Source organism: Numida meleagris, chromosome 3, assembly GCF_002078875.1.
Source record: "Numida meleagris isolate 19003 breed g44 Domestic line chromosome 3, NumMel1.0, whole genome shotgun sequence".
In the NCBI taxonomy this organism is placed as follows: Eukaryota; Metazoa; Chordata; class Aves; order Galliformes; family Numididae; genus Numida; species Numida meleagris.
In genome coordinates, this window is record NC_034411.1 from 45,734,510 (window position 1) to 45,761,888 (window position 27,379).

General features: G+C 42.5%; 1 protein-coding gene across 2 annotated transcripts in view; it reads right to left on the reverse strand.

Annotated features, from left to right (window-relative positions):
* Positions 356-27,379, reverse strand: part of SLC22A3 (solute carrier family 22 member 3) — a 29,544-nt gene continuing 2,520 nt past the window's right edge. Inside the window, exons 2-11 of one of the 2 annotated variants that reach the window (XM_021391289.1) lie at positions 20,351-20,454; positions 18,266-18,387; positions 15,140-15,305; positions 14,351-14,468; positions 9,579-9,676; positions 9,226-9,440; positions 6,039-6,147; positions 5,717-5,829; positions 4,612-4,711; positions 356-3,869 (exon numbers count right to left, since the gene is read on the reverse strand). In XM_021391289.1, the coding sequence (XP_021246964.1) occupies positions 3,812-3,869; positions 4,612-4,711; positions 5,717-5,829; positions 6,039-6,147; positions 9,226-9,440; positions 9,579-9,676; positions 14,351-14,468; positions 15,140-15,305; positions 18,266-18,387; positions 20,351-20,454 (1,203 nt within the window). In that variant the 3' untranslated portion in view covers positions 356-3,811. Of the gene's footprint in view, positions 3,870-4,611; positions 4,712-5,716; positions 5,830-6,038; positions 6,148-9,225; positions 9,441-9,578; positions 9,677-14,350; positions 14,469-15,139; positions 15,306-18,232; positions 18,388-20,350; positions 20,455-27,379 lie in introns of both variants that reach the window. The other variant, XM_021391288.1, reaches the window with a different exon arrangement.

Sequence of the window (27,379 nt, forward strand, 5' to 3'; positions counted from 1 at the left end):
CTTTCTATATGTCCTGTGGTTTGCTGCGTTTGACAATAGGCCTACACACCTTTGAAATACTTGTCAAAAATCCCAACATCAGCTGTAACCGAATATCTCCATTTCAATCATATAGGAGACTCTACAATGACTTTTTATCCTAAGGTTGAATTCCCAAAGATGCTGTGTCTCCAACAAATGAAGAAAGGAGAATAGTTCTCATTTTCTATGAGCTGTTTGATCTTTTTACCAATTCAACGATACAAAAAAAAAAAAAACAACCTCACTGTACACATCTTTTATGCCTGCAGTGTTTTATTAGATATATCTGATTGCATTAAGTATATGGGATGAAAAGAAAACACACACATTTGGCTTGTATTTTCATATTTTTTTATTGACGTGGAAATTTGTGTCAGCAGAAGTACAAATGTCATATCAGAGATATAAAACAGTGAATAAAAAAATACCCTTATCCTAAAGTTAGTTCTTAGTGAAGACAGAGAAATAACTAATGTCAATCATTACAGCCAGTAATGACAATGCGTGTAGTATATTATAAACTTTTGTTGACCACAGTACCAGCTTTGTTTCACTATATAACTTGTCTTACATATAGCTTTTACTTCTATAAATGAAGAGGAAGTACATATGCCTGTGGTTACAGGAAATGAAATCTGTGCCCATAAGACCAACATTTCTTAGAGTACAGCTATGTGTCTGCAGTGCTATAGTGGCAAATTTCTTCATGAAGTTTGAAAGAAAGAAAAAAAAACAGAAGAGATCCCTAAAATTCAGTGCTGAATATACATGTTCAGGAAAAAAAAGTACTCTTGGTTTCTCTGCCAAACAGTGACAACTTTCTGAACCATGAAGCATTTCATAATGTTTTCTCTCCTGCCACTGGGGGGTTTTATTTCACATTTAAGTCTTTTTCTTTGTTCTCAATTCTGTCATTCTATTTTCTGTTGTACAAAAAGAGATTTTTTCTCCCAAAACACATTGTAAAACAATAAGAACTGATTTTTAATTGTCCAGTAAGTCACTGCTGTTAACATGGCAATCACGTTGCCCCCCTAGAAATATACTCACACTTTTCCATGGCTTCCCCAAGAACTATTGCCCATAGAAGTGATGAGTTGCATCTTAAGAGTTCTCATTTTTTCTCACACAGGCTATAATGGAAGATTGTAGTCAGGGTAGAAATACCCAGACATGCCTGAGAGGCCAAGTACCAACTCTTTAAAGCTATTTAGTGATCTTTTTCTTCTGCACTGGCAATATAAATTGCCACTTGTCACAAAAATTTGTAGAGAATAGATGAAACAATAGGGCAAATTTTGGGGTGGAGACAGTTGAACTGAATAGCACATCCACACAGTTGTTGGTCTAAGGAATCTTTTAGCAGGCAGGAAGAATTTAGTCCTGGGTTTCTGTTGTCGTGTTGGATATGTGTCTTTAACGATGGTAAGGTGATCCAATTCCTGCTAGGCAGATCACTTTGCTCACTGAGCCACTAGGATGACCTGTGTAATACAGGCAAGACAGCTAAAGCTGACAATGCTCACTGAGCCTCTAGGATGACTTGTATAATACAGGCAAGACAGCTAAAGCTGACAATGTCTGGCCCCTCCTGTTCAGTGCCTCTCTCTGGGTGAGGTGGGGCATGACACCTCCTTGCCCATCCTAGACCAGGCCTTCATGCTGCTGACAAGGTTTCCTAATCACCCTCAGCTCTAAAGGTAGACAGGGGATTGTTCCATACTGAAAATGTTGAAGAACTTCTACCCTTTCTCCAGCTGTTCTCTGGAGCCTTCATTCCTCTCATTTCTCAAGCACCTTTCAGTCATCTTCAAATAGCAGAAGCTGGCAAATATTATCAACATTTCCTCATCAAAACATAGTTTTAAATGATCTCCACAGTCCTTTTCAGACTCCTACAGTGACTATGAAACTGGTTAAAAAATAAAAATTCACAAAGGAGAAGCATTAAAAGAAAAGGTTCCTCGAGGGCAGTGGGGCTGGCCAGCTGCTGGGAAGGCAGGGCTGAGCTCTGGGCACTGAGACGCTGCAGTGGGTTTGCCCAGGCCTGAGCCATGCAAGCTCATGGCTTCCAGTTCAGGGCTGGTCTCTGCCAGCCAATCTGAGGAGCTTACAGCTGTCTGTAGAAGACCATGTTGGTGTAGGAGGGATTTTCTGCCTGCAGCAGTAGCTCCAATTTCAGGACATATTCTAGATATCACTGATTTGACAGATAAACTATGAGATGTTTATTTAGTTTCATATTTCTCAATCACTACTGACTTTAGCTAAGCATCTCGTTGACTTTTAACTATCACTCAGAGAAAATGAGGAATAGGCATGAAAGAAAGCTCTTCATTACTAACTGTTTAAAATATGCAAACATGAGTTTGAGATTACTAGTAAAGGTCCTGGTTTCCTCCAGCGGGGTTGGTGGTATGGGCACGTGATCGGAAAAGGCAGGGAGAGCCAGGAACTCTTGAAATGACTGGTAAACTTCCCGTGCATGGGAAACTATCAGTGCTCATAAGATAATTAGACTAGAGCAGTAGTAATTCAGCTGCACTAAACTTAATGTTACCATCAATCAGTTGTGCTATGAAACTTTCAAACCCACTCCTAAATTTTCTCATGCCAAATCTGTTGGTTTTAGACCTTACAAGGCTCTTTACAACTCAGTGCCTTTCCTTCATTTGTTTAATTCTTCATTACCCATTACAAGATATTGTTCAGACACCACATCTTCTTTAGTTCTTCACTGGAAGGAGGATATTGTCTCTCTGGCCAGGACCCACTCAGCACTAGGCAGAGGTCATACAGATGAAAGGAAATGTGAGGTGTCCCTGTTATCTGCTTGCAGAGCCACAGATCAAATATTTCTGCTACAGGTGAACTTCAAACAACTGGATCCAGTTAACACTTCCTTCCATAAACAAAGCTCTTCTCCTATCCTTGCTCATCTTCCCAAGACAGCTTAACATCCCTGTCAGTATCCCAAATAACTTATCCACAACCAGGGAGATGGCAAGTAACAATGAGGAGAAGAAGGAACTTAGGAGTCACTTTGGTCCTGGTTAGGGTGAGATGATTTGGTTTGCAGGAATGGTCAGAGAGTGTATTTTAGAATGGAAAAAACCAGTGTGTCTGGGACACAAGGCCCCACGTCTAGGGGAAGGTACCAATGGGCAGTGGGATGACTTGACCTGCAGAGCTAATGCCCTGTGTAGGAAGTGACAGCTACATAACAGAAGAGGAGGAGTGCTAGCACATTTGAGAAAGACCTCCAATGGGCAGAGCTTTTGCTGCAGAGTATTGCTGGCTGAGAGGAACAGACCAGGGTGACGGACTCCCAGTCTCATCACTTCTGATCCAAAAAGGGCTGCCCTGATTAGCGCTCTCCCTCATGAGACATCAGTTCTTCTGTTTGTCCAGATGGTCCAAGGGCAAAGGAGAACAGGTTCACATACTCATCTTTTCCTCTCCAAAGTTATCCAAAGTCATCCAATAAACAAACAGCTCAAATGTATAAAGAAATAAATAAAAGCTCATTGAGCTGGATAGTGCAATTAAGCTGATCTGTTCTCTATCAAAATCTAAGAGTGCTTCCTTCCTGGAAACAACGTACTTAGAAAAGATGAATTTATTTCATATTTACAGATGAATATACTGCTTTTTTCTGAACGTCCTTATACTTGGAAGAAGAACATGGAGTTTAATCTACACTTTGCAGTGAACTTCAAAGTGGTGGCAAGCGAAGAAGAAATTCCCAGTATGGGATCACAGTCCTTTGTTCAATGCCATCCTTTGGAGATCAAATATAAGAGTTGGCGTCCTGGTGTTTCCTCTTCCTCCCACATTTCCCATAGTGACTGAAGAAAAAAGAAGGGGTAAAGGAGGAAGAAAAGAGAAAAGAGTTGTAGTTCAAACTACAGTACTGAAATTCAATTCTTCTTTTTTTTGCTTGTGTATTAAAGTGGTAAAATGTTGTTGATGTAAGACCCAATGCCACTGTATGAAACAGTAGACTATGTCACTAGCTCATTTGCTGCCAGGCAAACCAAGGTGTAAATTTTTCCTGTGTGCCTGTAGTGCACTGAAGATTCTAGCTTGTCATGCGCTAGGAATGGGGAAGATGTGTCTACACGTCTTCAGTTATACATTCATTTTGTGGAAGGCGTGGAAGCTTTCACAAGCTGTGGACAACCTTGCATTATCAAGGGCTTTTCTTCACAGCACACTTTAATTGAGGTAATGGCTGGTTTTCTTGACCGAGAACTGCATAGTATTATTTGCTGACTTCTCTCTTGTACACTAAACCTTTCCGCTTCCAGAAGTGTACAGGAAAACTTTGTGAGAAAAACACAGATTATCTCCCCATGGTTTTTGTTGTTGTTGTTGTTATTTGTTTGTTTGTTTAACAACCTGCCTTAGTGGTACTGAAAAGTTCATGCTTCTATTTGGGAAAATATTAGCTGCTCATAGTATTAACTTGACTTGGGAATTTACTTTGATGCTCAAAAAACATCAATAATTTATGATGGTCACAAAGGTTGGAGGAGAACATCCTCAGGAAACCTCAATCATGTAAAAGTTAGAAAATACATAGCATACCCTGAAAGTTGCTCCACATCCTCCACTGTCTCTGGTAAAGAGATTCCCTTTGTCTCTGGTAAAAGCAATACTAGGATCCCACAGACAGCTGCGAGAATACCTGCAATGGGCATGGAAGAAAAACAAAAGCAATTCTTAAAAGTGTTACTTTTTTATTTGGGGGGTTTATTAGATAAGGAAAACTTACTCAGATTAAGGTTAAAGTGGTATTTTTAAAGTACAACAGGTATTTCTGATTAACCCTACTCTTCTTGAGCACATTCATGCTAATTTAATGAGCATCTATTACAAAAACAAAAACAAACAAAAAAACAGAGAGAAAAAAGAGGGCTATGACTTCATCTGCAGCCTGAATTGCTCCAAATGGGAGATCTTAGAGATCAAATCTTACATATTCTTCAGCAGCATAAGTATTTCAGCATTAGGCAATGTTACCACAGTACTTCTATATGCCTCTATTCTTCGAATAATAGGATTTTTTAATGTCTTTTGTCTTTCCATTTATGTTTCCAAGCTACATTTATCATTATCACCAATTTCCCTTCTCATTTTATCCTATATCTTTTGCTTTTTTCCCAGCCACACATACCTTTTGTAAGTCTGGTTTAGTTCCAGCTTCTTTGTTGGAAAAAAAAAATCTTTCTTCCACACATTTACTCTGCAGGGTTTATTTTTTCAAAATTAAACTGAGAAAAAGTGTTTTTTACAGGAATAAGAAGTTACAGCTAATACAACATCCACAGTCATAACTGTATATACCAAAATAAAAATTCTTAAAGGACATCAATCTGTACTGTCCAGAGATTAAATTTACTCCTCTGCCATTACAGAACTTAGCTGCAAGGTTTTTCAGTTTTGAAGAACCTCACATAGCTTCCTCTATCATCCTTCAACCCAGTTACCAAGGGGGCCTGAGATCCTCCACAGCATGCTGTGAAACCACCCACATCTCAACCATTTGCTGTTCAGCCTCTTGCACTAGGCATGATGGTTGAGAGGGGCTGGTTTGAGGGGAGATGAGGCCACACACTACACTTTTGCTCTAAGAGAAAAGCTCTGCTAGGAGAATATCTCAACCAAAAGTTTATTTTAAATCAATTCTTACTGAAAATAATCAGAGGTAGCTCCAACCAAATGGCTGCTAATCGGAAAAGCAGGAATGGGGCTATGATCCCACCTAGGTCACACAAACTCGAGCACAGGGAAACACCAAAGTTTCTGCAAAAGAAAAATAGTGCCAGATATTTAATACATGCTAGCAAGCAGATGAGCCAGTATAATTAACTCCAAAATGATTTCGTCAGTATATGCCATCATCTACTTTGGAGCATGTCTATTCAGTTAGGAAACTCTGGATGAAAATAAGTTTTACTAAAAAGCAGTGAAATAGGGAATGGTGAAAAGCAAAGAGAAAAGTTTTGCCTTACCTCAGTGTTGTCGGGTACAACTCAGAGTTCACAAGATACACAATTTCAAAAGCAATTGTGATGCCCAGCCTTCCCAGTGTGGCCACTGTGGTTTTGAGCCATGGGATATCTGTTCATTCAGAAAGAAACCCTGGTCAGGGGGACCTTACTGCATCAGCGTTGTGCTGTCACCAGCTCTCACACGGATCTCACCCCGATACATGCACTGACTGCAGCACAGCATTTCTTGAGTATAGAGGCAAATAACACTAGAACACAAGTAAGGGTGAGAAAACTACAAAAAGCTTCATTTTTACTTGAAAAACACCATGTTAAAGCCACATCAGAAGCTCCAGAGGGCTGCCTGTTGCTTTGGCACAACAGAGCTGTGACTTCAGCAGCACTGGATGGCAAAGGATTTTCCCAATTAGGCTGAGGTGGGATCTACGAGCAGTCTCTGGCTCTACAGATGCTTCTGGGTGCCCTGAGCTCCCTAGCAGTCACTGGCAATGCTCCCATTCTTCCTCACGGACAGAAGAACTCCTGCCATGTGAAATGACTGACAGCAACATCCTATCAAGCTTGAAAAAGGGACTGGGGAGCCAACAACACAGCTGAGGATTAACAAGAAAAAAGCATTTTGGAAAGCTGTTCCTACCCCTGGTCAAACCAGCCTCTAACATTTTGGTGACAAGTCATAACTGTGTGGGACAGGTAGGAGGAGAACACATCCTCTCTGCCTATCTGCCCAAGTGATTCCTTGTCAGCAGTTAGATGGGGCTCAGGTCTCACTCAGACATGCTATTTCTATTCTCATGTTCCTAAAAAGCTCCAAGCCCTGTCAGCAAAAGATTGTTGCCGCTGTTCTTTGCTCTCAGGGCCATCTCCTTACCCTTTTCCCCTTTTCCCTTTTCCCGGGGCATGGGCCCGTGGATCCCCCATCCCCTTCGTCATGGAACCGGGCCGAACGCCTGTAAACCGTTGACAATATATCAATCTATATTGGAATTTATTGCTTTCCAGCATCATGAGATGCTGCTGTGGAGAATCAGAAATAACTTCCAACTAATTGATTCAAGAGAGCGTAACATTCTCCTTAGAGCAGGCTAACTACAATTGATAATTTGTTTAGCCATTGAGCATTGGACACATTCCTAACACTGATGTCTTGGGCATCCCACTTTCTCTGGCACTTGGCATTGTATCTGGCACAACCAGCCCCAGGCCACTTGAGCTGGGGCTCTCTGCTCTGCTCAAGCTCTGGCACACTGCCTGTTAACAGGGAGCCAGGTACAAGAAGCGTGATGGCCACATCCACACCATAGGGCTGAGTCATCCCAACTCATGTGTAACCCCTCAGCAGTCCTCCATCCCCATCTGGAGAGCCAACAGCATCTGGAGAGGAGCCACATAGAATATAACGAGGAGCAGCTCAATGTCCTTGGAGAAGGATGGTCTCCTGTGTGGATGCACCATGACTGAGCAGACTGGGAGGCTAGTAAAACAGTAACCCTGAACCCGGCATGAAGGGGAGCTCTGCCTCTGGAGAGGGCTCTGGCAGGGGTTGTGTTTTCTCAGAACTCCAATAGGAGGAACAAGAAAACATTTCAGTTCAGTCAGAACGAGCAAATGGATGCTTGGAGTTTTTTCCATTCCAAAATGATCAAACAAGCCCCCCAGCAAATTTCATCTAATGCTGTGAAACTGCCTTTGCCCTGAAAAGTTCTGTTTTCAAACACTTGCCAGAAAAGCAAATGCTGGAAAGAACAAAACAAACCCACATTCAAAAATGGTTCCACTTCAGTCCATAGGACCCCTGAGGAGGAGTGTGGCTCCTCCCTGTGTCAGGGGACCTGACCTGTGCGAGCACCCTAGAGTGACCAGGCTCTCACAAACTGCTAGTGCAGCTTCTCCCATCTGTGCAAACATTTTTCTTGAAAGCAGTACTAAGACCTCAGATGTCCTATCCGTGAGTACCTCAGTCACTGGGACTGGGCCCTCTGTGCCCAAATGGCAGTGCTCCACAGCAGAGAACTGGTCGGCAGCCACACACGGCATGTTGGCTCTTCACAGGGGCTCCCAGAAGCATGAACCTGAGTTGTGGTGGGCAAAATCCTTCAGGAGAGCATAACCAGCATTCACAGACTTCAGTGGTCCTCAAACATGCAGCAGTAAGTACTTTTAGAGGAATCGCTTTGCAGGGATCTCAACCGAGGGGGAGGTGAGCCAGCAGTCCTCTCTGAAGGATTTCATTTTGCACTCACTGCAAACCTGCCTGCTTTCATCAACACATCACACCCTTGAAATGGCTCCTCATGGCTCTTCTCAAGCAAAACTATTGTCCCTTGATAAAGTCTGACTGAAACCTCTCGGCTAGACAGAACTACTGCTTGCTCTGACATGAACATCCCTGGGAAGAATGAGCCTCTCTAATGCCTGTTTGGCTGCCAGTTCCTTGCTGTTTTGAGGTAAAGCACCCTGATGTGGTAACACCCAGTACACAGTATCTCCAATCCGATGATATCAGACCCCTTATGTATCCTTGAAATCAGATGAGAATGACTTAATTGAAACCCATACCTATCCTCAACCCTCTCAGCATTGCCCAGACTCCTGCTGTGTGCCACATCCCCTACTTTCTGTTGTGGTTTGGATGGGGATGGAAGGGATCATGAATGAGAGTGGACAGAGCACAAAATAATAAAATAACCTAGCACCACTGAGCCATTGGAACAGCCTGATAATGCCAGGAGAGCCCTGACACCAGAGGAAGATCTGAAGAGTTTAGGGCCATAATATTTTCCCAGGTATAGTTTTATTTGGTAATGAGGAGACCCCAACAGTGTCTCAGCTAGACCATTTATTTCTTCCATCATTAAGAGTCTTCCAAGTAAAGAAATGTATTTTCCCTCCGTTCTGTGTTCTTCCCTTGCATGTGCCTTTAAAACTGCACAGGGTCTTTATACATGTTTTCCAAGAGTACACCCATCTGTTCCTCACTGCTCATTAAAGATATAACCAGGACATGTCCCAGGACAGCCTACAAACAAATAAATAGTGTTGTTTCATGACTCTTGGTTCTGCTTGCATCACTGGACACCTTTTACTCTTATCTACAGTTTTGTGTGGTTTCCTGCCCTTGTTTAAGGGGTGTCAGAGAGAACTCATTGACCTAAAGAGCCCAGTGTAGGGAAGGACTGGAAATTACCTTCTGGCAAGAAGGCAGTAATAAGGCATGCAATTCCTGCCACAATATTGCTTATTGCGAAGGGAAGGCGCCGGCCAATGCGATCAATTGTCATTAAAATTATGAGAGCGGCAGGCAACTCAACAGCTCCTGAGATGAAGAAGTCCAGGTAGAGGTTTCCTCCAACAATTCCTAGGCGCATGACAAGCCCTTGGTAGATCAGGGCACTTGTGAACCTAAACACCAGAGACAAAATAGCACTGAGAGGCAAACAAATGACTGCAAGTGTCTGGAAAGACCCTAAAAGCCAGCAGGGGATTGTTCTTGATAATGTCCCACCTGTGTAACAAGCAGCACTGATTGTGGGCACTCACCAGGCGTACATCAGGATGAGCGTGTTCCTCCTCATCTGAGGAGTCCTCACCAGGTCAAGAAAGGAGGGATTGGTGACCTCCACGTTGCTAACAGTGATCTGAGGAGAAAGGCAAGCAGCAGAATCAGCTGTCTGGCATGTGACAGCACAGTAAGTAAACACAGTGTTCAGCAGTACTTCAGTCAAGTGAGCAAACACACTGACAGCCTGGTTTGCTGCTTTTAGCACTCCAGAGCAGTGTGTAGTTATTGGAAATAGCTTATAACTGAAAACAGTTGCTGGTTTTCCGTAGCAACGATAGTGCAAAAATTGGAAAAAAAATGCCAAATCTTCACTTGAGCATGGAAAAACAATTTCCTCATAGTAAACTGAGAGAGATTGACCTGGAATTCCTTGAAAGACAATAAATAGCCTTGTCCATGTGATGGTCATTCAGAGCATAGAATGCCGTGGAACAGGCAAAGCAATGGGTTGTGGGATGGCCACTAGTGACACAGATGGGCAGCAGGAAGTGTGAGAAAAAGCAGATCCGTGAAGAGGCTGCAAAACGTAACTGGTGAAATTCAGAGGCACTTCAAATACAAAGCACTATGCTGAGCAAGGCTTTTACCCTGAAACAACTAAAAATCCTGCGAAGTATGGATTAATGGTTCTCATATGCCTCAGAGGTAAAGTAAGTCTGCTCACACTTCCTCTAGCACAAATATAATGAGTCAGATGATGAAGCAGTTAGCTAGAAGGTTTACCAATAACAGAAAAGGGCAGGTTGATTATATGATTATATTATGATTATATTTTGGAGCTCATTGCCGTAGGATTTTGTGGAGCCAGAACACTAGCAGGGCTAAAAAGGGATTAGGCACATCCACAGAGGCTGATTCAGCCAGCAGTTTTTAACCATGGTGGGTCAAAATGAGACCCCGGCCAGGGGTTTCCCAAACCTGCCAGGAGCCAGAGGCTGGGGAACATACCAGGGGAGAATCGGGCTACTCCTGCCCAAGACACTGCCCTTATTTTATTCCCTAAGCATTCACTATTGATATTTACAGAGACATAACATTAAGACGCATGCTGGTGTCTGAGCCAACCCACTGGTTCTTACGTTCTTTTTACAGGTGAGGACAATGAGGAAGAGAAGGCACAGGTGGTATTAAGGAGAGACCAGTCATGGGTTTGCCCAAGAACTGGCAGCCATGGTTGGGATTTCCATTGGCTCACAGAGAGGCTGAGGGAAACACAGAGTTCAAGCTGCTGCACATTCAGAGGGGGACTTCAGGCAGGCTGGCTGCTGGGACTCATAGTTGTTGTCCCATGCCAGGAGCCCAGAGAAGCAATCCTGGCCTGCGGCAAGAGAGGGTGAGACAGAGAAGTACATAGCACCAAGCACATCCATGAAGAGGCAAAAGGTAAAGGCCAAAGCATTGCTCGAGTGTCTCTTCGGCTCAGCCAGGGCTGTGTGCACAGCTGTTGTTCTGTACTTGTTGTCCACACTACAAGGTAGTACAGATGTTTTCAGTGAGATGTATATGGCTGTATTTAAGCTTGACTTTTCGTAACTGTGAGTCACAAAACTTTCTAAGTGGAGACACAAATGCTACAATTGTATGAACTTCCTTTCTACTCTCTCTTGCTTTTCTTCTCCAACCAGAGCCCTGAATTTTCTTCAAAGCACTGCCACTTCTGCTGCATGCCAGAGTACTTCGTAGGGCAGGCTGAGGTTGCTGGGTTTCTGCACTGCTCTTGGACTTGCTCATAGTATGGTAATAAAGCTGACATGACTTGTTTATAAGAGCAGGCTGCCAGCCATCAGCTGTGCCTTTGTCCAAATATGGTTTTAGTCCTCAAAAGGATGAAAGATAAATTCGGCATGGCTGTTACCATACATTTTAATGTCTTAATAAAGTCATAATAACCCCAAGCATGACTGAGCATTCTGTACAGATGAAGAAATAAAACACTGAGAAGTCAACAGTTTGTCAGGAAGAAAATTCCCTTTTTCTTCCTTGAAGTCATAGAGAGCTTTGCTATTCACATCAGTGCAGCCAGGAATACAATACAAAAGCCCATGTTTCCAAAGATACACAATGTGAAGACTCTGCGGGAAGTTTTATAATTAACTTCCATGGCATGTTTATGTCCCATCGAATTACATCTCAGTTTTTCAGCAATTAGTGTCAACGGTTGGTCATTGCACAGATATCTAAGTCTGCACATGCTTAAGTCTGTGCAGGACAGCACATGTATGCATGTGTATAATACACATGCATGTAAGTTAATACATACACTGGAAATATCTATGTGCAAAGGGAGAGAGGATTTTGATCCATGACTCTCTCAAGAAGCAGTTCTTACTCAACTGGTCACAACTCATTCTCCTTTTGGATAGAGATCAAGAATGATACAATTAGCGTGAAAAATAAATACTAAGATAATTACAACCAACTGGGAAAAAAACATTTATGATATACAACAAAGTTAATGAGGTCTGTACAGAGCTGAACTGTGCCAATATCGTCACTCAGAGAGCAACAGAAAGAAATGTTTATCTGTTTCTATACAAAGGTCATCTGCAGCTTCTGCATGCCAATAAAAACACAAGGCTGATACATCCAGAGCCATACAAGGGACACAGGCAATGAAACTGTTACAGAGACACAAGAAAATCTTAGCCAAAATGTGATGAAGGATAATGCTCTCCCTTCTCCCCATCCCTCCACACCTGCACTTCTCTACCTGAAATTCTGGAGTCGTGATGTGAATGAGAACTCTGACATGAGTTAAGGTGAGAAATGCACTCACTCCTCCGCTAATGTGCTTCCTGGAGATACTCTCTCTCCTCTGGGCACAGCACCAAATATGACACATGATATATTGAAAAGGTCCCAGGAACAGATCCAGCTTGAAGCTGGGTCTATGGAGGTTAATTTGCTGCTGCTACGAGTGCCTCAGGGTCATGAGGCGGATTGCTTCTGAAAGAAATTAAACATGACTTAAAGTGAAGAGTAGGGAAAGATGCATCTGCATTCTGGTATGAAGCTTTGAATATGCCAATATCCAGAGGGGGGAAGAGAGTGCAGCAACTGCATGCAGAGGGAGTGTTGCAGCAGCACAGCTTTTCCATCATAGTCCATGCTCAGCATTACGTAACGCTGACCAGGACAGGTGAACCTCACTGGGGTGTCTGCCCCAGCCAATCACAGAGTTACCCATTTCTCTCTCATTAGTTAGCTTTTTCAGTTTACTTATCTCTCACTGGTTTCAACCTGCACTACTTCTATTGTGCCAAAGGCTAGTTCAGCATGCCTAGCACAGCTCATTCTGCTTTGTGGGACAGCTCAGAGTGATTTCCTGACCTTGGCTGGTATTACATTCATGCTTTCACTTTCACAGGTGACATGGCCCACTAATTGCTGGCCTAATCTATTACTTTCCTTAAATCTCCCTCAATCACATTGCTTCACTAATACACAACAGTCTTATTCTGTATATCCCATTTCTTGGCAAAGAAAGTTAAATATAACTTTTTTCCCTGACAAGCTCCCCTCCCCATCATTAACCTTTTCCTGTTCCCTTGAATAATGTAACATACAGAAAAACTTCTTTACAGCAACATTATTGTACTTAAGTTGCTTACAAATAAAGTAGCTGGCTGTGGAAATGTGTGCTTCAGCACACTAATCCCTGCTAGTTTGTCTAGTTTTGACTTTACAAAATCATTAGTCTACAGACATACCTTAGGAGGCATAGCATAGGTCAGGGCCCAGCTTGTCCACAGAACCTGCTGTGTGAAGATTAAGTTGCCTGAGCTGTCATTAACATACACTTAATGAAGTGGATATATAATTGAATACAAGTATAAACCAACTGGCTGTTTCAGTAATACTTCTATTATTACATACTACTTCCTGTGCACACTTCTTGCAAAGTCTATATTTATGGCAGGAATGCTCTTGAATTAGCAGAGCTGCTTCAGCTGAGTGACTGATTTATGGAGGATGTTTCTTAGCAGATAAATAAAATCCTGTGCATTTGGAAAGAGCTGTCTGGTGTTTAAGGAAGAAGGTACCAAACTTTATTGCTTGGGGTTCATCCAGAACAATATTCTAGGATTTTTGTGAAGTATTTACACTTTTTTTTTTTAATAAGTTCAGATAAATCTCAGTTTCTCCCTTTCTAAAGAAGAGCAACTGGAAAGAACTTGGCAAGATACCAATTTGTGGGAACCCAGGATGCCAACTACAAAGCACACACATCGTGATGTGTGAGAGGATAGGACACACCAGTCCTCTCTAAACACTGCCATCCCAAAGTCTTTGCCTTTAGTCTCAGGGAAACTCTAGTTAAAAGTCACACATGATAATTCTGTATACACGTAAGAATGAATGTGTATGCAGCTGCATGTATGTAGGCATTAAGGGTACTACTATATGCTCACAGATGGTCATTTTCTGAAAGTAGTGTCTTTTCAATAAGAAAATAATTTCAGAAATAGTGTATAGCTAGTGTTTAGGCTAGAAATCTGCAGGTTTATAAAGCAGGTGTGTTTCAAATGAGAGACTTGATTCATTGTTTTGCAACCCCCTTTTTTCAGCCCGTGTCTTTCCAGCCAGTTGCACTTTCTAACACTCTTGCACTTAACAACATAAGTATGGCGATGAAAATCTTGTTCTGGCATGATACTTCAGGTGTTGCCCACTGTACAAATCACACTGAACCTTCAAAAGATTAAGAAATCTTAGTAAAAAAAAATCTAGCTCCGACAGATGACAGTACCTCAGAGTAATGTGGTGAGAGATATTTTCCATTGTGTTTTGCAATGTCATGCATGATTTTTAACGCCTTCTCTCCCTTTTTGCGTGTCAAAAGCCAACGTGGAGATTCAGGAACAACCCTGTAAAAACAGAAGTCATTAACAGGGGTTTCTGCCTATTAAAATCTTAACTAAAGAAAATTCCTTTGTCTTTTGCCTGCTTTTATACGCAACACACTGATTTTTCAATCTTAGAAGAGAAAACTTCTCCATCTCCTGCACAGTATGTCATTCTTGTGGGCAAGGGAGAAAATAGACTATCAATACTTCGCAATGTTCAAAAGAAATCTAACTAATGTATTTGCACATTGTTCATCAAAGTACAGTAACCAACAAGCCAACAGGGTGTCCGTAGAACAACAAGGAACTACTGAAAGTCATCATTAACCATGTGTACTTCCAAGAACAGGCAGACCAGCAAGCTTCTAGCTATATGCGTACATATTTTATAAACTGTGCCCAATGCAAGACTACCGATTAGCATTTCAGTTTCTGCTTACTTGCAGTTAAGAGTAATCACAGTTCAAAAGTGCCATAGCAATGACGGAAAATGTTTGAAGAAAGTACAACATGCAGGAGAAGGATATATAGCTTAGTATGTACACGTAAGTACAATGAGTACATGTACATAAGTGTAAGTATTTCCTTCCTAATTTACATCTTGCACACTAGAGACTTTTGGCCACTGAAGCAGTCTCAAGGTGCTCTAATAGCAATAGCAATAACAACAAGAGCAATGACCGCAATGTTACCAGTAGTAGAGCAGGAAAAGGAAGTTGGGCAGTGAAATGGCCAGCTGGATCCCCTGCCAGGTGGGAACCAAGTAGGCAATTCCAGGGAGAATCATAATTCCCAGGGTGAAGAATATCTGTATCACAATCCCAACGATCCGCTGGTCAGAACCAACGATCTCTGTCACTGAGCAGATAGAAAGCCAAAATAAACAAAACAGAAACAAACCTAACTGAAAAGAAAAATGTCAATGGTGGACCACAAGGAAGGATAGTACTGTATCAGCTCACAAGGCTATCTAGCCCAGCATCTTGCCTTCAGCTGTATAAGCACATCACCAGGTTTGTCCAAACATGAGTGATACCACTCCATCAACTCACCCACCGTTCTTCAGCCAGAGGTCTCTGACTGCACATTTGCTAACAAAATTAAACAGGGACAGACCAGGGTCTTGAGACTGCATCATGATTAGTGGTAGTTTTCACTCTCCCTTGCATAATTTCAGCTTATGCTTCAGACCAGAGGATTGTCCAGGCAGGGTCTGCACTTACAGTCAAATGGACAAAACTTCCTTAGGGAAGAGAGTTTAGTTTTGCCATGCTTATTACTCTGAGGGCTAAGATATGGCCTACAGTTTGCTTTATATTCTAGAACAAACATAGCCTTTTTCTTTTTAATCCTTTGCTGTACTTTTTTATTTTGTGAATGTATCTGCTTATGAAACATGTGTAAGTCCATATGTCAGGCAATATCTCACAGCCCTGAGATCTACAGCTGAGATGAGCAATGTATGCAGAAGTATCTCTGCTTTCTTTTGTAACTGTCACCACTACCTAGCCTACACAATTAAAGTAGTTTGCCTAGGTTTATAATATACAGAGAACACTTTAATAATACAAAAAATATATATATAATTCTATAAATAATTATTAATTCTGGTAATGCAGAGAGATATAACACTGTTTTTAATAAACCGTTCATTATGTGTGCACTGCCCTGGGGCAAATCTACTGCCTAAAAATAGTTGCTACAGCATTGACTCAGGAAGGGATGGGTTGTAAAAGCAAAGGGAGCTCTTGGGGCAACCTGTTGTTGTTATGAGGCCCATATCAACAACCTGGGAGACACGTTATGGCAAATAAACCAACCTGTATCTGTGATTTGTGTGTGCCTCTTAAGAGGAGGCAGGTTGCTAAATACTATGGGTGATCTCAGGACATAGGAACAGATTCCTGAAGGAATTTAGACAGAATCACTCTCTCCAAGAATTAAGCACCTTGCTTTGGGCTGCAGTAATACACTGTCCTGCAGTATAACACACGGCTGAACCTTTCTCTAAAGTCTGGTAGGTTTGATCTGAGTATCGCAAAGTGAAGAAAGAAACATTCCTTTCTTTTAAAACTTGACCATGTTAAGGAAGCCAGCACCATTAGACATTTTGTTGGTTAGAGTATTTGTCAATGTTGTAGGATAAGATTTCAGTTTAAAATTCAAAATTAGACTTAACATTAGACAGCATGCTTGAAAGTGAAGGTAAAAGCAAATTCTAGCCCTTTTACCAGACTTCAGACCTGAAATGCTCTACAATGAAGCTTTGATCAGAAAACAGAGTGTTTCTGGGCTTTAGATACTGATAGGACTAGACAAGGGCTTGGAGGTAGCACATTTGTACCCATGACCCCACAGCACTCCCAGGTCTCACTGTAACCATTTAGATCTGATTGCAGTTTTGCTCTAACTCATTGACTATATCCAGGCATTTTAAAAAAATAATTACAGGCCTCACAGACTACAGCGATAGTACAAATTCTGCATTAAATGATGTTTCCACTGTGTTTCGGGATATCACAGCAGATTACTGATTATTTTCTTTTTAAGCAAATCTGATGCATTATCTCCAGTAGGATGCTTTTCTTAATGCCATCCAATATCATGCTCTAGAAGGACGCTGAAAAGTTTCCCTTTTCTGAATCTGGCAGTCATTCAAGTTGCCGATAACAACACATTTCTCTTACAAAAAGTAAGTTGTTATGAAGGAACTTCATCGCTGAGCCATGACTATAAGCTTTTAAACAGTCTGGATCCCTGCTGTTTTGATGCTATATATGAAAAAGCTTTCCTTTCTTTTCCTTTTTCAGGAGATAATAATCCCAACATAGACCCTGGTGTATAATATGTCCAGCCTGGCACTGAGCAAAGCCTCCCAGCTAAAGGATGATGAATGTAAGTGCCTGTCCTAGTGTGGAAAAGCAGTTAGCTCCTCTGAGCATCTGTGGAAGATGCTCAGACTCCGGCAAAAATTTACCATGTCCACGTTTGTATATCCTGTTTGATTCTGGGCTTACTCCATAGATTTTTTTTTTTAATCATCTTGGAGATTTTTTGGGTAATAAAAAAACCTTCACATACACACATTCTGCTCCTCTCTCTCTGGATTTTTAATACCCTTTCTATCCCCATTAGAGACCATAGATTAGACATCCATAAAGAGTCCTCAGATAACATCAACAGGAAGAGTTGCACTGCTTCTGAATTGCCTATGACCTGCTACACAAAAGTAGTGTGGTGATGGTTATGAAAGCAAGAACCAAAACAGTTCTGAAGGACATATCACTCTTGCTAGGCTGCCCTTGTGCATTAGTTCTGCCTTACTCTTCTCCATGGGATCTCGTAAGGTCAAGTAGGCATGTATGCTTCTGCTCATATCCATCTCATATCTGTACTCAGTATTGAAACACATTTGCACTTGCAGTCATTCTCAGAGGCTACCACTGTACCAGTGAGTGAGCAGACATTGCCAGGTTGGGAAACTATTCTGTTTAGCTGCTATAAGGGTTCCTGGCATGTTTTGGACGCAGGCCAATGACTGTTTCCCAAATATACAGTTCCAACATGAGTGCAGATCAAGGATCATACCAAATTACAATTTGCATGCATCCACATTGTCATTGAGGATAAATGCATTAAATAGGATGGACTTGAGTAATTCATCATCCCCTTTGTTCCAAGGGGAAATTGTTACCAAGAGTAGGCATAGCCAGACTCCATGTCCTCCATCCCTCATTGCCCCACTTATCCAAACCAGAACAAAAAAGGAAGATAACAGTTCTCACCAATCACATAGCACGTCATCCAGGTTCCCTTACCAAAGACACCTTGGAGAAAACGGAAGATCAAAAATAGAGTAAAGTTTGGCACGAATGCTACTATGATACCACATATCCCAACCCCAAGGCAGGAGAGCAGGTAGATGAGGATTCTGCCATATCTGTTGAAAAAAAGAAAATAAAAATCATGATAGTCAATAAAGTGTATCATCTCATTTGAATGAGAAATTCAAAGGTGCCTTTTTGAGATGTGCCTTTTTCCAAATGGAGGCTGCCTGAAACTTTCCAGTCTTGGCCCTCAGGATATAGGGTTCTTTTCTCCATGGTACTTGTCACTGACTTTACATCACTAATTTTAAAACTGGTAATGTTCTCACCAGATTCTCTTTTATTTTAGAAAACAGTCGATCATGTTGTAGCTAAACTATGGCCCCTAAGTTACAGTTTGTAGTTTTGATCCAATTGAAATAAAGGAAAAAATTTGGGGGGGGGGGGGAGGGGATTCTGTTTACACAAATTAGTCTCTTAATTGTAATTGTAGCCAGCTCTGTGCAAGCAAGCCATTTCTTCCTTAGTTGCCTTATCTGATTTTCCAGTGGTTTGTTTAGGTTTAAGACCACTTAGTTTTCAAGTCCGCCTAGCTTATTCATGAGTCTCATTTTCCAGCAATGAAACAGTGTCACTATTAAGGGGTGTGCAGAAGGTAAGCCATAATTCCAGAAGAAAGAAGGGGAAAAAAAGGGAAAGAAAAACACAATAAAACCTCCCTATAATTTCAGTAGGGATTGTGACCTTGGAACACAACTAGAATTTCCATTTTGATCTTTTCTGCTGTTGTTATTGTTATGGTTTTAAAAAGAAACTGTGAAAACTGATACACTTGTTTATCTTGCCAGAAGGGATTAGTGAGAGTACATTTGTTCGTTTTGTTCAGAAGGTTTCCTGAGAAGAATTGCTGTGGGACAAAAATCAGGGTAGCAGGGTATTTTCACTTCAACCAGTTCTTCAGAGTGCTGTCAAGAAGAGTCTAACGGTCTGTGTGCAGCACATTCCTCCAGTGCTGCCATCAAAGTACAGCAATCATAGATGTGCTGTAGTTACATTATAATTAACACACAGGTACTCCTGGACAGGTTATCATTTAATAATTAGCTGCAATCTCTCTCCTTTTACAGTCTTAAGTTACTAGTATTACAACTGCATAGCCAACCACTGAGCAGAAATATCCCAAGTTAGCCAGCGCCATGGCATCTCTTCCTCTTTCCTATATTCTTTACTACTATATCCCTTGAAAAGATCAGCTTTTAAGGAAAAGTACTCTTGTTTGCTAGGTTAAAATTTGGTATCTGAGTTTACATTCTGAATGATTCTGTAAGTGTCTCTGTTTGCTGTTCACTTCACTGGCAGAGCATATTTCTTCATAAAATACTTTATTTCTGCCTTTATTTTTCTTTGATAAAAGATGATAATAACAGTGGACAGTGGTACTCTTAGCCAAAGGAAAGGTTGCCCATCAGTAATTACCAACACAAACCAGAAGCCAGGCTCCTTCCTCCACTTTTAGAGCATGGTAGAAATAGTGGGGGCTCCTTGCTTTAGAGTGGGCAGTTGCCCAAGCCTGATAGTCAGCCACATCTTTTCTTTGGCATCCATCTGGCCCTAGCACAGTTAACGACCGTACAGAGCTATGATCTTGATCATCTACACGAGTCCAGCATGTGAACGGAGAGCTACCATACGGAGTTCACTCCTTCTCAAGTAGCTGCTTTCCTCATCAACGGTTCCTTTAAGTATTTTCCAGTAAACACCAGCCCAGAAAGCACTTCTGAATACATCCTTTTCATTCTGTGTCTTTCTGCCCTTCCTGGGTCCAGATGTGTACGGAAAATATTGGAAACCACAAGAAAGGCTCTTTTCGTGACATTTTAAAGTCCAAGTATGACCATGAAGTATCATTGCTTGAAGATTCCAGCCCAAAAGGAAGTGAAGGTTTGGTTAACTCAGACTGGAGATGTTTACCCAAAGTTCACTAACCCTCCAAAGTGGTCATGCATGCTTATTGCAGGTCACTAAAAGTGATTTCATCTCCAAGCAAACAGAACGACACCAGTGCTAACACTTTACCTGTCTGCTGCATAGCCAAGGGTGAAGGCACCAGCCAGAAAGCCCAGGTTGAGGATAGCCTGTGAGAGATCCAGCATCCAGGCATGGCCACACACAAGGTTATACTGTGGGAACAGGAGAGAGGCGTAAAGACCCTAGGTAGATTACTCATCATCCCCAGAGCAAAGCAGTATAGAAACTGCATAAGCAGGAAGGGGAAGGGTGAGAGTATGAGGAAGGAGTTCATTGGAACTGAAGTTTTTAGCACTGCAGCCTTCCATGCAGTAATTGGTTGGTTTGACGGTGCATCACTTGTTATATACATTCACATATATATAGTGTCATAAGTATTATCCTTTATCTTAGTAAATAGTTTCATCTCAACCCATGAGTTCTAGTGTGTTTTTTTTTTCCTCCCAATTCTCTCCCACATCCCACTAGGAAGGGTGGGAGTGAGCAAACGGATGTGTAGTGTTTAGCCACCTGCTGGGTTAAACCACAACACCTGGTCAGAAGGTCCTTGGGCAAGGCTCCTCTGGCCAGCTGAGCCTTCATTTCAGACACAGGCAATATGTTTTGTCTGGAGCTGAAAGTTGCTGTTTAGCTGAGCTTTTGTACAATGCAGCAACTGCTCTCATAGGACCTCAAAGCAGAAAGCCAGCTTCAACCTGCATCTGTGCTCTAGCTCTCATCATGACTTCACATGAGCCTTCTTACCACTTTATTCTCCTTCCAGCAAATGCCTGTGGAGTCAGTCTGAATGTGTCTTTCTTCAAGAGAGGCAGAGCGAAGTCCTCACATTGCTCTGCTAGCAGTCCCCAGGAATAACAGATAGCTTGAGTTCATGGCCTGCAGAGTGAACAGTCTCTCCTATGAGGGTTAAGATCACTTAGCACCTCACAAACAGCTCAGCTCCTTGTCAGATTCAGAACTTGGAAGTATCAAGCTGATAGATTAGCAGGGAGGGGTTCATACAGGACTACATTTAAGAGCCCTTCACAGAATTGGCTGTGTCAGAGTGCAGAAAGTCCTCTGACGCTTATGATTGCTCCTTCAGAAGATGGTGATGAAAGAGGGTTCCCCTTATAAGCCAGAACAGCCAAAGCAAGAGTAGGGAACAAAATGAGAGCATTATTGCCCTGCCAGAAACACCCATAAATCAGTGTGAGAAAAAATTAAAAGATGTGCATAACAACAAAACTGTTAAAGCAATGTCAGAATGAAATTATGCTTACACAGTTATCAAAATCCATTAAAAAAGTTTTTCTCCCGTAATTTCAGTTGTTGATTTCAGTGACCAAGCCCAAAATTTCTACGCTTAAAAGCTGTATTGATATTACTGCTGTTCCCTAGCTGGCATACCAGTTCTCCCAGGAAGGGGTGAATAATTGACCTCAAACCTGTTTACAATTGTACAACTACTGACACACATGGAGCTCTGGCTGCAGAGCTGCTCTCTGAAAGCAAACATGACCTCTTTGCTGACATTTGGTACCAAAATCCCCACCCCTTACGGTAAGATTGTCTCACCCCAATGTAGCAATCTGGCTGTCTGAATCAGCCATCAGGGCACTGCCAGAGGTGATTCATCTCATCCCAGGAGAGGTGTCTGTAGTTAAGAGCTGGGGTGCTGCCCTTGGGAGCTGCCTGCCTCCCACCCTTGGCCATGCACAGGTAGCTCAGCAAGGTGCCTGAAATGACAACATGATGGTGAGGTGACCCCTTTACTCACTGTTTCAGTCACCTCCTTCCCAAAGTGCCTCCACCACACTCCTCAATGCGTTCCAGAGCTGCCATCCTAGGAAGGCTTTGAAGAGTGACATGGAGGGAAGTCTCCAAACGTGCAAAGATAACTTAGGAGCGCCACAGCCAGGGAAGAGTCACCTCTGACTCACCAGCTGTGAACTAGTCACCAAGCACCACCACCTCAGCCAAAGTCAAAAACCATACAAGGCCCAAGGTAGTGGTGGGCCCTTGGCTGGCCATATGGAGCAGCGCCAAAGCCCTGCCCAGGCCCTGGAAGCATATACTTTTGAGATATACTTTTGCAAAGTATATATTTAATCTTTAAATAATTTGATCTCTCTTTGCTATAAACAAGCAGTGTGAATAAGCAGTCATGAAAAAGGGCGGGAGAACATGTGCCAGAAACATTCAGGGAAAAATGTATTTACTGGAGAACAGTCCTTCATCTCACCATCAATCTCAAATGACTTCAAAAACAGATGAAACGAGCTCTTGGCTAACAATATAGTCAAATATTTTAAATATTCTTGTAACTAGGAAAACACAAAACTTCTAGGAAGCTATGTGTTCTTTCTGAAGAGATTAGTGAAGACACACCTGCATTAGTTCCATGCTCTGTTCATTTTTATGCATTTAAATAACTTCTTGTACAGATAAGCACTCTTGAACCTTTTCTGCTTGCTTGACATAGCAGTTAGTATTTAAGTGATTAGCCTGTAAATGTCTTGCTTTTCGTCTGCAAACATAATCTTTAAAGGAGAATTTAATAGTTACAAGAGAATTGCATGTCCTCTGAAGATCTCCTTTTTATCTAAGTGGCCTTCAGATGTCTGGTTCTGCCCGGTTTGGTTCTGCTTGATAGTTGTCCCCCTATGCATCACTGGAAAAGCATTTGCATCTATATACCCAGGATTTCAGTCTGTCTTCATTTAGTCAGTAGTCCTCCAAAATGATACCTCCTCACCAAAACATCTCCATGCACCTGTCTAGCAGCACCACAAAAAGGAGAGGACTGGTGCCTCCTCTCTGCTTCAGAATAGGATATGTGCCCATCCAAGCATGGGCTGATATTTGTGCCATCACCACATAGGCTGTGCCCATGCACAGGCAGATATGGGCCACACTGTGAGGAGTCTGCCAACCAGGAGCACTTCCATAAAAATATCCAGTGACATCAAGGAGCAGAAGAGAAATGCTTGTCAGAAACCAATGGAGAGCCCATTCACTGACAGTACATGTTCTTTTCATAGCATGCCGAAATAATCCCAACAACTGGTATTCAAATGTCACCAACTATCCTCCTGTGATCCTACTTGTTTTTGAAGTTTGGTAGCGTTGAGAATCAAAAACTCTAGGGCTCTCTGTCTAGACCACAGCTGATTTATTCTAACTTTTCTTCCCCCCCCACCAACCCCCCGGAACTTTCCAGTTTGGCACCCCCAGGGAAGAAAAGCAATAGCTTACAACAAACAAATATAAGCTGCAGAAGAGATGTGGGAGTGATGGCTCATTGCTGAGTGCCATACAAACTTCAGCAAACAAGGATCCAGCTGGGGTTTCCTTCCTGAAGTGCCACTTCATGGTTGCACCAGCATGCCTCATCTGCTGCAAGATGTGGGACATATCCTGGAGAAATTTTTGGGAGACAGAATGAGCAGGGCTGCGTCCAGTTCTTCTTGGGCATTTGAGAGTGAGACCGGTAGCAGGAACTACCTCCTTCAGGATATCCCCCACTGTAGTATCTTTAGTAGAGTGGGGAAATAGTCCCTCCAACCCTGACAGCCTTGCAGTACAGGCAGGTGGGCAGTCCTGCTTGGAAGGACATCCCAGTGATGGACATCTTCCCAGCCACTTGAACATTAACATGAAATCCCAGGGCAGAGTTGCCTCTTGGTGTGACTGAAAAAGCAATGCTGGTGCACTTCTTTGCTGATCTCTAAAACAGCAGTAAACTACACAGGCTCAATCATTCTGTGGTAAGGAAGAGGTTTTGCACTGGACCTCTCTAGTTCATTACTGAAGAAATTCTTACAAAAAGAGTAAGAACTGGCTGAGATGAAAGCAGAATAAATGTTCATACATGACTAATGATCACAAAACATAGTTTGTGGCAACATCTCATTTCCTCATAGCTTTGGCAGAGTGCAAACGTTTTCCATTTCATGTGGACAGACAGGCTAACAGATGACTTGTAAGTCCTTGTACTTGAGAGGCTTTACGCACCAAAGAGGGCCCAAAATACTTCAGCACACCTCTCCCTGCAGAAACGCACTGCTTTAAGTGACAACATTTCATTAAAAGCTCTTCAGAACATTGCACTTTTATGTAGGTGTTTGGTAGTACTTTATTACCTGCCACAATAAAGTTCCAAATGGGTGAAACTCCTTATTCAATAAGGAGACCTACAGCAATCCATCAGCCCAATTTCAACAGCATAGTGAAAACACATACATGGGTGTTAAGCAGCATCCATACAAGTGGCCAAACAGAGTGACAAAGAGTTTAAGACAAAGCTCAGAGCAAAAGGAAAATTGGATTGTTTGTTTGTTGCTGGGCACCTCTTATCTCTTAAATCCTCTGGGCAGCCAAATTGCTATCTTTAACACATATTTAATACAATGAAATCCCCTGCATACTCACACAGAGGAAAGGGAAAAAATAATCTCTGTCTGCAAAAGATTCTGTCAGAGTACTAGAGGACACAGTCATTTTTCATGTCTTACTTCAAAGTGAGCGCCTAACAAGACAAATGAAACCTCCCAGAGAAACATGATCTCCTAAGAAACAGCATCTGTCCAAAAAACAGTATGACACACCAAGGCCCAAACCCTCAACAAGTACCAGCCGGCCCAACTGTGTCAACAGAAATGTGGCTCCGCTGATGTAACCGCAAGGAACAGCTCCAGCCCCTCTCATACAGGGAAAGCTGAGAGTTTCATAGGGAATTTAGCAATCGCTTCTCGCTCTGCTCATGTCTGCCCTTTTCCACCTTCCCTCCGCTGCTTGATATTAATCCCATATTGATGGTGGAAATGAGAGACGGTACTGTTGTGCCAGCGACGGTGATCACACTAGATTGGTGCTTTGAGAGTGTTGTTTCTTGTCTCAGAGGAGAGCAAAAACACCAGCTGTGCTATCTCCAGTCAGAACTGGACTGCCACGTTACCCCCTGAGCTGAGGAACCTCTGAAACTGAAACAAACATTGTTTTGCCTGCAGGTTCTGCAAATGTTGGCTGACTTATTTTCTGAGGCAAGCGGAGGAATAAGAAGATTTATTCACAGCAGGTGCACCAGGATACATTCAAATGATCATTTGTCCATCTCAGACCTCACACTCTGACTATAAATTGTTGCCAGGTCCTAAAATGACATCATCTGTTTTGTGGAGACTTGCTACAGACAGGACAGATTGGAATCAGTCCCTTCTGCTGATCTTCTGCTAACCCAGACTGCTAGTATGCTCAAAATTCAACAGCTGTGCTGTAGCTTCTGATGAACACTCAGACTTTCCACATGCTTTCATCTAACTTTACAGGCAATCTAAGCTACAGGTATGACTAATTCATGAGCATGCCTATAGGAGTCATCATCACCAAAAATGCCTGAATGAAATACTACTTGGCAAACCCTTACCAGTCCCCTTTCACAGAGTGTTGGATTTCCTTCACCAGAAGAAACTACATAGTACCAAAGCTCAGCAGCGTTAGAGGCCAACAGCTCAGTGTGGTTTCCTGTGGAAATTAGGTTTATTGTCTTTCATATATCCTGTGTACACATTGTTCCACTGTAAGTCTTAACAGTGGCAGGCCATTTTTGATCAAAAAACCACATTGAATTCCAAAGATTATGAGATCTGTAATGCTATGGAAAGTGCAGCAGAGTAGCAAGGTCCTAGGCTGCAGCAAGGATGGACTTGCTCAAATGCAACTGCCACAGGCACAGAAACCAAGGAAAGAAACTGTTTACCTTCAGAAGGCCTCAAGGACACAGAAATCACCAGAGAGATACCACTGCCTCCACTGCCAACCCTTAAATGAGGTCTGGGAAGGGGTGGATCCTGGCTCCACCCCTTCCAGTCACTCAGGTGCACTACATGCACCTGAGCAATCCTGGGCTGGCCCTGCCTTCCCACCAGGTGCTCAGCCGCTGCTTCTTGCTGTGACTTAGCACGTCTGCTACAAGATCCCACAGAGATTGTGAACTTTGTCAGTGATAGAGCTGCTCATCAAGCACTGCAAGGCTCATTGGATAGGTGGGGAGCATTCTTCAAGTGTTGGGGTGCAGGGTTTGAGATGTTCACTCTCCCCAGGAGGGATGGGGAAGAGAATTGGGAAGGTAAAAGTGTGAGAACTCACGGATAGAGATAAAGATAGTTCATTAGGTAAAGCAAAGCCACATCCACAGTGTAAAACAAGGAATTCATTCCCTACTTTCCATCAGCAGGCAGATGTATAGCTGCTCCTAGGAAAGCAGGACTCATCACGTGTAGCGGTTTCTTGGAAAGACAAATGTCATCACTCCAAACATCCCCCTGCCTCCTTCTTTATTTCAGCTCTTACTGCTGAGCATGGGATATCTCTCTGATCAGCCTGGTTTGCTAGTCCTGGCTGCGTCCCCACCCAGCTCCTTGTGCACCTACAGCTCCTCACTGGCAGGGCAGCACAAGAAACAAGAGTCTTTGTCTCTATGTAAGCACTGTCCAGCAACAACTAAAACATCAGTGTATTATTACCACCGTTTTCATCAGAAATCCAAAACACAGCTTTGTACCAACCTCTACAAAGAAAATTAACTCTATCCCAGCCAAAACCATGACACTGATGCACACAATTATGTCTCCCAGTTTCACGAGGAGTTGCACAAGACCCCACCAAGTTAAACGGGAGCTTTTTACCCAGCTCAGACCTCTGCTCAGAAACAACACCACATTAGAGGGATCTCAGCCAAGTCTCACACATTGTGAGGCCTTTGCTGGTATCTCAAAACCTTTAAATCATCCCAGGCCCAGTTTGCTCAACTTTGCTTCAAGCACCGCAGCACCAGTGGATGACTCCACCCTGACCTAGGTGAACTGCCTCTCAGGGCCCGTGGTCATCAGAAGATTTTAAAAGAAAACCCTTAGCATTGCTCTCTCACCTGTCACTAGGCCATTCTAACAGGTTTTGCTAAGCACTGCTCCTATTATGATTTCTTAATAGATTTTGCCGTTCCCAAATGTGGAAGGACGAAAGCCCTGGTCTGTTCCCCAGCTGACATAAGGTGCCAGACATGAGGTGCCAGAAATCTTAAGATAGTTGAAAGAA